At 32.9% G+C, this 11,998-nt stretch overlaps 1 protein-coding gene across 1 annotated transcript in view; it reads left to right on the top strand.

Annotated features, from left to right (window-relative positions):
• The window catches only part of RYR2 (ryanodine receptor 2 (cardiac)), a 509,242-nt gene that overhangs the window by 375,279 nt on the left and 121,965 nt on the right, over window positions 1-11,998 (top strand). Inside the window, 5 exon segments of the mRNA XM_012660153.1 lie at window positions 3,779-3,954; window positions 6,534-6,854; window positions 8,147-8,387; window positions 8,780-8,867; window positions 10,959-11,051. Of these exon segments, the coding sequence (XP_012515607.1) occupies window positions 3,779-3,954; window positions 6,534-6,854; window positions 8,147-8,387; window positions 8,780-8,867; window positions 10,959-11,051 (919 nt within the window).

Here is an 11,998-nt window from a genome sequence, read left to right as displayed (position 1 = left end):
TAAAATTTGGGGCAGTGGGGAGGAACAAAAGAGTAACAAAAAGGATACTCATTTGGCCTACCAAGTATTAAAACCTACAATGCTACAAAAATTAAAACAGGGTGATAATTGTACATAAAAATAGGGAATTAGATCAATGGAAAAGCATAATTGGGTTCACTCTAAATATTTTTAAATTTTTACCTGCATTTTAACTAAATACTATTTTCATCTGTTTTTTATGACTGCAAAATATTTTATACCAAGGAAGCATTATAATGTATTGAATGTATTATAATGTATTTTTGATATGTAGGCTGTTTTCTCTTTCTTAGTTACCTAAATAATACTAGATCTATGTTCATATATTCCTATGTATATTTATACTTATTTTCTTGAGCTGTGTTCTCAGAATTTGGAATTCTAGGTTAAAGAATATGCATATATTCAGGATTATGATACTCATTTCACTATCTTTTCAGGAAACTGATTCAGTTTACATTCTCAAGTTTTACTAGTATGCTGATTTCCTCATGTTTTTTTCTTTCTCATTTCTGGTTTTTTTTTTTTTACTATTTGCAAATGTAGTAGTTAAAAATGGGGTAACATTTTTATTTGCAAATGCATTTTCCTAATTCTGGTTACTTGCTATTTTTTTGTTTACTTTGCTATTTGTATTTCTTTAAGAATTGCCTTTTCTCATCTTTTGTCTATTTTTCTACTATATTAATGTATTGTCATACTGATGTGTAATAACCTTTTTGTTTATTAAAAGGATTAACCTCTTGCCTATTATTTCTCCTGTTTTTATGGGTTTCAGCATTTTTATACCTTTATAGTACTTATATATAAAATACTATATTCAGATAGCATTTTATGACATGGAAATTTTGAATTTTTCATATAATCAAATTTTATATACTCAATTTTTATATAATCAAATCTATCAATTATTTTATGTACATTAATTCTCTTTAGTTTTATAATTTTAAAAAGTTTATACTACACTCTTATCAGATAAAAATACAATAGTTATTCTTCTAGGATTTTCATGCTTTCAGTTGTTTGGATTGAGCTGTTTAATTCTATTATTCATTAAGTAAATGTTTATTAAATGCCAGATGCTGCGATACAACAGTGAACAAGATAGTTCCCTACCTCATAGATTATATATCTGGTAGGCAGAAACCAAAACAAAACAGACAAGTAAGTTGATAAATATTATATTGGCAGGTTACAATTTGTCCTATATATAATTACACAATATAGAAAATACTGTAGTCAGAAATATATCTTTAGAACATGACTTTTTACTCTCATAACGTTTTCTCGTGCAACAGAAAACAGGCAGAAGATACATCAGGTATAGGTAGGTTTGTGTCTAGTAGTTTTTGTTTTTTCGATGAAGCAAGCCTTGAGTCCTCAGCGAAGTGATGGCTGAGAAAAGAGGTGTGGGTAGAGGAAAGTAGAGAATGTTTAAAATGATCATCTCTGGGCTAAAAAGGGAATTTACTGGAAATATATCTCATTTCTGGTTTTCTTTGGTGTTATGTAGGATTAAAATTCAATATTTTAATTCAACCACATGTAAAAGGCCCATTTATTAACTATTTCTTTTACCTGTTGATTTAAAATAAAATTTTCATTGTATATTAAAGTAATATATTCACTAGATTATATTTCTGAAATTTCTATTCTCTTCTATTATTTTATTTTTAATGATTAAATCAGCATCATATAGACTGAGTTGTTGGTATTTTATAATATATTTTAATATCTGGTAGTTCATACCCTCTCATTCCTTCTTGCTGCCATTGCTGTTGTTATGCTATTCTTGGCTATGTATTTTTCTTGACAAAATTTGGGATGATTTTGTTAGATTCTTTTAAAAAAAATTCAAGGTTTTTGTTTTTGAAGGATTTTTTTTCCTTTTTTGCAATTAATTTTGTAATTATAAAGTGATTTGGGGGGAATATAAAAATAAAATTTCATAGTAAGTAAAAAATATTTTGAAAAAATGAAAAAGTTACACTGTACAGATAAAATGTAGATATTTTAACATGTCATCCAAAAGAAAAATTGATATTTCCAGAATACCAACACAAATTATCAGAATTAGTCTGAGAAATAGTAATTGAATCTGAGTTTTAAAGTGAATTATTAATGAAATAAAAGGACTAGTCCAATCAGATATAAGAAAATAAATGAACAACTTGGGGTCATAGATGACATACTTTAGGCTGTTAAATTTTAAAATTAGGCTTTTAAAATTTTTAATTGACAAATTATAATTGTGTATATATTTATGGGGTACAACGTGGTTTTGTGTATATGTATGAATGATTAAATCGAGCTAATTAACATATCCATCAACTCACATGCTTGTCATTTTTTGTGGTGAGAGTATTTAAAATGTACTCTCTTAGTAATTTTGAAATATATAGTACATTATTATTAACTATAGTAACCATGCTGTGCAATAGATCTTTTGAACTTATTTATTGTGTCTAAATGAAACTTTATATTCTTTGACCAACATCTCCCCTACTTCCTGGCCTCTGGTAACCACCATTCTACTCTCTCTCTGAGTTCAATTTTTAAAATTCCGCATATAAGTGGGATCCTGCAGTATTTGTCTTTCTGTTAGGTTATTAAATTATTAAATAAATTATTTCTCATTTTAAAATATCATTGATCTATGTGCCAGAAATTTTGCAATTCTGCTTCCCTATTTTTAGGCAAGGAAGGCAAGGCATAGAAAGAGTGAGCAAGATTCCTGCAGTCACACCAGTGTTAGGATTAGGATTGGGAATCTGAGTAGAAGCTCTGCTTTGTAATTCCCTGATGTCCTAAATCACATTTAATAGTGAAATGTTTTCCAGTGATTGAATTGAACTCTATTTTATTCAATGCCATTCTATGAAGGCATGTCTCGCCCAGCTAACAAGATATCTAGTCATTTGTAATTAAAATATTAAAAAATAAGACATTGTTAATTATTTTAAGTATTGAAATTCAAACTAACTTCTGAGACAATTATGTAATGTTTTTTGATTAGATCAATTTTTTTGACTTTTAAAATAAAATACTTATATAAAATCTTTTAAGGAGTTTATAATATGCTGAAATAACTTTTATTATTCTATATTTAATAAACCACTTAATGTACCAAAAAAGCCTTGGATTAAGTAGATACCGAAGAGAGAGAATTTGTGTCAGTAGTAGGGGAGCCTTGGGTCATAGCCTGCCCTGAATCAATACCTCCCTTCCCTCGAAAATGATAAATCAATTTTAAGTGTTACCAATTATTTAGTGTATCTTAATATTTCATAGCTATCCTGAAATTACTCTTATGTCATAAATTTTCAGGAAATCTGTTAGTGTATTAGTGGTTCATTTTTTAGTTTTTCTCAGTTCACTTATTCACATAGCAAGAATTCTTCCTCAATAGGTCATTCTATTAAAAAAAAATAGAAGAAGAAGAAAAGGAAGGAAGGAAAGATGTAAGGAAGGGAGGGAGGAAGGTGGAAGGGGGAAAAGCCAAAAAATAAAATAAGTCCAAATTTGTGGGGAAAGTGACAGGGCTTTTCTTATTATTTTGGTTTGTACTAATTTTCACTTCTTTTTTGCTAACAGATAATTTAGTTATTTTTTTTTTTTTAAATGGCAGGGAATGTCCTGTTGAAATCATATGCTGTATTGCAATGTAGAAATTGGATTTTAGGGTTAATTTTATTCATAGCAATATTATTTTTCCATTTTTAGATTAAACTTGCTAATTTTAATATAAATTCGTCAGTTATTCACTTGGAAGACATAAAATGTAAGCATTTCCTACTTACAGGCAACGTTCTGCATTAGGAGAATGTCTGGCTGCCTTCGCTGGTGCCTTTCCTGTAGCATTTTTGGAAACTCATCTCGACAAACATAATATTTACTCCATCTACAATACTAAGTCTTCACGAGAGAGAGCAGGTATCACAGAAGCATGTGCAGTGTTTGAAGCTAAAACTCAATGACATTTATTGTATTCATTGTTCATAATGATGTTCATCTGTAGTGATTTTTAATGAGCTGTTCAGTTTACTATCTCCAATGTTCTTTGTTCTTAACTGCTGTTATTTGGGTATAATTTTGGAATGCTGTATCCTATTCCTCTTCTGAAGAAAATTCATTAAGTTTCTTCTATGTTAATGAGCCATAGGCAAATTAACACTCTTGAGAATTAGGCAAAATTATTAGCAAATATGGAAAAGTAGGTCAATCTGATTTCTGATTTGATTGTGTCTTGAAGTTCATCAGCAAGGGGTGTGGCATTCTTATTCAGTAGAATTATGGATTTGTATCCTTCCTTATTCCCTGTTCACCAGATATGTCTGCCTCATTGGAACAATTTTATATCATGTGATTTTTTAATAGTTTGGTCTAATTTTTATCATTTATAAAACTTAAAAACATATAAACCTGAGACGCTCAACTAAAAACCTTACACCTGGCTCTAACATGCGTATCCCTATGATTTGTATATTTGTGTGTACACTAGGTGTCTATATACACTCCTGCTTCAGGTTGCATTCCATTTGGGAAAATCTGATTATTTTCTGGGTATATAGGCCCATTTTTTCACTGTCCCAGTTAAAAAAGCTTTTAGAACTATTGTTAATGATTTCAGTGATTGGCGTCTGAAAACCTATTTGCATCATTAACTGGGATTCAAATTGAGTTGGATAAACAAATATTAAAGTAGAAACTAGTTATTCTTCTAATAAGAACTGGTAAGCCATCAAAGCACAGTTCTCAAAGCCGGAACATTACACAAATGCCCTCTCGTAGAATTTTTTTCTGTTCGATTTCCTCTAAGTTTATTATATTTGAGTTGTTTTCCAATAGCCCTAAAGAGACTTGGGCAAGGACTCTTTGCTCTTCACAAATGCATAACTCTCTGTTAATGAACTTGTTTCTCTGTGTAATTCATGTTTTTATGGGAGATGCTGGTTATGCTCATTTTATAGTGAATCTTACCAAGTAAGAAATTTTTTAATAACCTGAGTAATCATTATTAATTGACTTCTATAATTCTGATTTCATATAAAAGATGAAGCTAAAGAAAAATATGCTGAATGTCCCTTGGTAATACTTTTCTACATAATTTCCACCATATGATTTTAAGTAGTTGGTGAAAAATGGTAAAGTTTGAATTATTAATCTTCTTTGTAAACAGAGTTGTTTTATTAAAGCTTTTGATTAGTTAATATTTTTGCTATGAAGCAAGAAAGCACATTTGTTATTTCATTACAGATAAGGAAATACACAAAGCAGATAATTTACCTGCTTATGTTTCTATAACATATCATTTGCATAACAAAGGAAAGACATTAAATTTAATGATTTCATTCAAGTTTTAGTCATTCAGCAAATAATTGTGATGTGCACTGTGGTAGATAGAGGAGATATGAGGCAAAGATAAATAAGACTTGCTGCTTTTTCTCAGGGAGTTTTTAATTGCAGGAGAAGAAGAGAGATTGACAAATGTGTGGCAGAATTCAGAATAAAGATTGTTGGGGACACAAAAAGGCAATTTTAGCTGAGAACACCTGGAAAGACTTGACAAAGCTTATACAAGATGAGTCTTAAAACTAGGAAGACTGAAATTCCAGTGCATTAGGAGAAATTTCCAGCATTTTGATGTGGCTGGAGATAGAGTTTGGGAGAGAAAAGTGTGGATGAGGTAATAAGAATAGAAAGCACTGTGTGGGGATGGGCACGCTTGTAGCTCTGACTCAGACAGTGCAAAGACAATATATGTAACCTCAACATTTGTACCCCCGTGATATTTTGAAATAAAAAAAAAAAAGCAAGAAAGAGGGGAGGCAGGCTTTTTATGTTAGGTAAGGAGTAGGGACTGTACCAGTGGCCCAGAGAATTCTTTTAGCAGCTTTGAAAAGGGAAGTGACATGACTAGATTTGCATTTTAGAAATAAGTCATAACAAAATGGAGCATGAAAGGCATGAGTCAGCAACTAGAAAAGGGTCATGGTAATGCAAGGGCAAGATGCCTGAGCAAGGCCCATTGGATGGCATACACAGGGAAGCGGTTGTGAGAGCTCCTGCAAGTAGAGTCATCTCGTGTGTGACACGAGGGAACATGGTGGCCTAGAAGTTCTCCCAGGTTTCTAGCCTGAGTGACTGATTGGATCCTGTTGTCCCCACCTAGTTAATGCACGCTAAAGAGATAGGTTGGAGAGGAAAGGAAGAGTTTAAATTTAGACCCATTGCGTTTTTAGTTGCTTTTGAGACATCTAGGATTAGACGGGAGCATTCTAAGGGAGTGGTGAGTAGTGTTAGGGCAGGAACTCAGGGAAAAGAGAGAAGCTTTGAAACAGCTGCCTGGAGGAAAGACAGAAGGAGCCCTTTAGGGGAAGACATGCCACATCTTGCAGAGTGTTGAATCCCAAAATTAAACAGTTGCCTGTGTCTATCAGAAACAGTGGAAATATGCCCCCCATGTTGGTTCTCTCATGCAACACGGCCCATGTGTATGTGTGCTTCTCCAGCTCTCAGTTTGCCAGCCAACGTGGAAGACGTTTGTCCGAATATACCGTCTTTGGAGAAACTCATGGAGGAAATCGTGGAATTAGCCGAGTCCGGCATTCGCTACACTCAGATGCCGCATGTCATGGAAGTCATTCTGCCCATGCTTTGTAGCTACATGTCTCGCTGGTGGGAGCACGGACCTGAGAACAATCCAGAAAGGTCTGAAATGTGCTGTACAGCTCTGAACTCAGAGCACATGAACACACTTCTAGGAAACATACTGAAAATCATATATAATAATTTGGGAATTGACGAGGGAGCCTGGATGAAGCGGTTGGCAGGTAAGCATGGGAAAGAAAGGGACCCCTTTAATTGGTTTTAATTCCAAAAATACTTGAAGTACAGAAGACCAGAATTTTCCTATCTTAGTTTTTATTCATAGTTTCTTCTTAAAAAATATATTCTTGATTATTTCTGTCATGCTGTTTTTTTTTTAAGAAATGTAGCTATAATCAGACATTGGGTAACTTTCCATATAGTCACTACTTTTAAGTAAACATTTTCCTGACTTGACAGTGTCTGTAGGATTAATCAATAAATATAGCAGTAAAAACTAATGATTCTGTAGACAGAGACAAAAATAAAACTGAATTATTAAATGGCCTACTTTTAGCAGTCTGTCCTATGGGAAATGGCGAGGTGGGGTATAAATTAAAAAAGTGCAATCAAAAGTTAACAATTAAGTTTATTTATCATTACATTATTTATATTGAAAAATTTGGAAGCAATCTAAGTGCCTAAGAACTAGAGTATGGTTAAATAAGTTATGTACATCCATATACCAGAATATTACGTTATCTTTAAACATTTAAGGTTTCAACAGTGTTTTATGCCTTGGAAATGGTTATATCATGAAAAGAAGAATTTTTAAAACAATGAATTTAGAATGATATATGTATAACATATATGTTTATGAATTTATCCATTGATGAAAATGCCAAAGAAATGCATCAATGACTTACTAATTTGGGTAGGTGATTATAACTTGATTACAACTTTTCTCTTTTATTCATTTCCCTGATGTACATGTGTTACTTTTAGAGGAAAAATTCATTTTAAAAATGGCCTAATCAAGGTGAGAAATATTATTAATGACTACAACTATTATTAAGTAAGAAAGCAGTGTTACGCATACTCTAACTCTTCCACGGGCCAAGGATGATACCCACAGTTAAGATGAGAAGACCGTATGTAATCTCGTAACATAATGCAGAATGTGTCTCTGTTCTAACGAAAGGGCTAGGGGAACCTTCTCCATTTGGGGACTTGACTTTTTTGTGTGAAAATAATTGATTTCAAAAATTAGTTAAGTCTTTTTATTCTAAATTAGCTATCGATTTTTTTAAAAAAACAAGGGAGCTCATTGAATTGAATTCAGTAATCATTTTTTTAACAGCAACTATGCAGTTAAATTTTGGACTAGAAAAATGGCTGGGGCATGAGCCATAGCCTTAAGGAAGCCATGTGCTGAAGGAGAGAGAAGCTTTAATCATGCTACCATTGTAATCATAATCTATCTTCATGTTAATAAATGTTTATATAAAGCAGAATACTAATGTCTGTCTTCAAACAGTGTTTTCCCAGCCTATTATAAATAAAGTCAAACCTCAGCTCTTGAAAACTCATTTCTTGCCATTAATGGAGAAACTCAAGAAAAAGGCAGCCATGGTGGTATCTGAGGAGGACCACATGAAAGCCGAGGCCAGGGGGGATATGTCCGAGGCTGAACTTCTCATCCTGGATGAATTCACCACGCTGGCCAGAGATCTCTATGCCTTCTACCCTCTCTTGATCAGATTTGTGGACTATAACAGGTATGATGTTCAAAAGTAATTTAGTAATTTCCCTAATTCAGTCATAACCTTCCTTGGTTCATGTGTTCCTACTGAATTGCTTCATTCACTATTTGTCCGTGAGCTTGTTCATGGTTATGACATAATTAGATGTTTATAGGTAAGTCAGTTTTTTACTGAGCATCTTAAAATTGAAGTTGGAAATCACATTCTGAAGCAGTCTGTCTTTTGCATGTAAAAGTTAACAGTTTGACAGTTTTGATGTTTAAATTTTATTAAATGTTGCAACATTTGCTGAAGCCATTGTGAGCTTTGTCATCAGCAAATTTAAATTTGGGATGGTGATTTTTATTTTTTTTTTAATTGACTTTAAGTGGTAACTGAGAAACCACTTTATTTATTATGTGATCCAGGGCAAAGTGGCTAAAGGAGCCTAACCCGGAAGCGGAGGAACTCTTCCGCATGGTGGCCGAAGTGTTCATCTACTGGTCGAAATCCCATGTGAGTATGAACACATTGACAGACACTTCCTACAGCTGTTCAGTTTATGATAAAAGCTTTCTACATGTTAACCCATTTTCCAGTTCCCCTCAGTAACTACCTATGGTGGTGTTTCTCAAACCTGTCTACTAGGTTTCATGTAACAGTTGAGTAGACAGAATAAGTTCCCCTGGGGAGTTTGAGGAATTATAAACCCTCTTTTAAGTTTTATAATTTATGTTTTCAAAAATCACAGTGATTTTTCATTGCATCCATAAACATGTTTTAAATTTTCCCCTAAATCTTAGAGTAATATTGGCATTACATAGAGATACACCATTTTTACTGTCTAGCTTGCCCTGTCTCTTGGCGTTTTACCCTCTAATCCCCAGCAATACTCAGACCTCAGTTAAGAAATGCTGACATAGACTAGTGATTTCTAATACTAGGGCATCCTTGTTTTACTTGTAAAGATACTATTTCCTTAAATTTATCTTCACACCCTTTCACTTCTATAGGGATTTAGTTTGGCTCACATTTTAGAATCCTTTGGCTTTTCAAATAAAGCTTCTGCTAGGAATCTTGTTGACAGAATTTCTAAAGTACCTATTTAGCGAATTTTCACTATTTTGTATGTTACAAGTAGAATTGTGTATTTTTAAATTTGGAAAATATTTTAATCATAAAAAGAATTTTACAGTATTCTATCATTCATTTCCAATAACTAGCAGAACATGAGTAAATGGGCGTTTGTTATGATCCCAAATTATTTCAAAAGCTTAAAATATTTATGTCAATTATAATTCTGTGCCACTTTGTAAATGAGAGACTCTGAAGAGGGTACCTTCCCAGCTTACTTCATCAGATTGTTATATAAATCAAATTACTTTGAATATGTAATATTTTTTAAAAACCTAAATATTCATATTTAATATTTAGGATAATAAATATTGTTGCCTGTATCTGAGGAATCTTTCAAACTTAATACTGAACTTTATATAAAAACATACATAAAAACATGTAATCACACAAAAAGGATATATGAAATAATGGCTTTTTTAACATTTAAATTTGTATCTTCACATTGACCTTATCTGTGATGTCATAGAAAATTATTTTAGATTCTTTATGTTTTTAGGTAAAAGCAAATATTTCTTGTCCTATGTAACTCATGTTAGAGGGGTGGATTAGATCATTCAGGCTTTTCTAAAGAAAAATTTAAAATCCAGAAGAAATCAACCCATCTTGAGCTGCCAAAGAACAAAGATGGATTTTTATATTTTTACCCTTTATTTTCCTTGTTGAGTTACTCCACCTGGGATGCCTACTGGGCAAATGAGGAGGAGCCCAGGGACGAGTCACTTAAGAAAACTAAATACTAAATATTTTTTCTTAAAGAACTGAGAATCTTCAACTTCATCAATCACTAAAATGCCAAACAAGCTTCTTTAAATTTATATGCAAGACCTAAAGTTTGGAACAAGAGTATTTATCATAATCAGTAGGTTTTTAGATGAACGCCATCTAATGATACTTTCAAGAATAAGAAAAAAATATGATTATATGATTTTGAATCTCATAGGCATATTGGACACAAATCTGTTAATATATGTTATATTCTTCCTCAAATATTTGAAGATGAATTGACTTCTCCTGCCTTTTTATGTTCCCAAATTAAAAGTGAATAAGTAATGTTACGGTATTTTAAAAAGTTGGTAAAATATCTGACAGAATAGAGAATAATATCATAGTTGTATGTGTCCGTGGAAAGTCTACGTTAATCTCAGGAAGCAGTATATCCTTTTCACCAGCTAAATCGGAGTTTGAGTACTCATTCTACTCCTTGGTAGATGGGTGATCTTGCAGTTAAATTCTCTGAACTTGAGTTTTACCATCTTTGCAACATACATATTCATATCTTGGATAGAAGTGTTCCTACTAACCAAGCACCCTCTTTAGATACTCAACAAATATTTGTCCTCATTCTTGATAAGTCTTATATATCAAATTATTGCTTATCTCTGTAGAAGCTTTTGGGTTCTGTGTACCCTCTGATTACATGGAATTCTTATTTAAGTGGTTTTAACTGAAATTTCCTTTGCAACTTCTCAGAATTTCAAAAGAGAAGAGCAGAACTTCGTTGTACAGAATGAAATCAACAATATGTCTTTCCTTATTACTGACACCAAGTCAAAGATGTCAAAGGTATAAACTGTTTCACTATTCTAGAAAATGTCTGAATATAACTTTCATGAATTGACCTTTTTCTTTTAGATTTTTTGAAGATTTATAACTGGAATCTGCTGGATTTGGTAATGTTATTCACTAATTAAAGCACACATACTGCTTATGTGTGCTTACATGCACACATACCCAGGATTTGTTTTAAAGTACTATATGATAAGATATGCAGACATGAAAATGATTCTCATGAAGAAGTTTTTATACACAGATTTCTACAAAAAGGAGGCATGACATGCCATACTGGGCCATGTGGGGAGGTGTCAGGGGAGAGGCAGAGTGAGTGAGGGGAAAATGTAGGCCAGAGCCTTTATTGTGGTTCCACAGGAAGGAACAAGCAAGGCATAGGTTTATGATTGGTTAGTTTGAATAATTGTTGAGGGCTCTGCATCAAAGGGGCTATGCTTAGTGGTATCTGGCCCTAGGGTGATTAGGGCAGGTGGCTAGTAGCCCAGAGTGTGAGAGCTTAATAAGGAAGTGGGGGGGTGTGGGCTCTGGATTGGTTGATTGTATATGAAGGGTGAGCTCCCCACACCAGAGGATTCATTTACTTTTCTAGGAATCAGTTAGCCATAGGAAGGGCAATCTCTCCAGGATCAGCAAGTCTTCAAGATGTCAAAGAATCAGAATAAAGACACACACACACCACTCACAAAATTGCCGGTCACTATAATATAGGAATAGCTAGTCGATATTATGTATTCATCAAGGGTAAATATTTGTAAACTTATGTGTGCCAAATATATAAACTTCAGAATAATTAGCTGCATTATTTAACAACCACATGGATGAATTCCAGGTGCTCACACATAAGGTCGGAGGCATGCTTTCAGATTTTTTGTTTTGTCTATCACTTATGTTGCGGAGAAGAGGAGTTTCCTTATAAGATCTTTTTTTTTTTTTTTTTTTTT

Source organism: Propithecus coquereli, unplaced genomic scaffold, assembly GCF_000956105.1.
Source record: "Propithecus coquereli isolate 6110/MARCELLA unplaced genomic scaffold, Pcoq_1.0 Scaffold66, whole genome shotgun sequence".
Lineage (NCBI taxonomy): Eukaryota > Metazoa > Chordata > Mammalia > Primates > Indriidae > Propithecus > Propithecus coquereli.
Note: the sequence above shows the minus strand (reverse complement) of the source record. Positions and strands in the feature narration are given on the sequence as shown.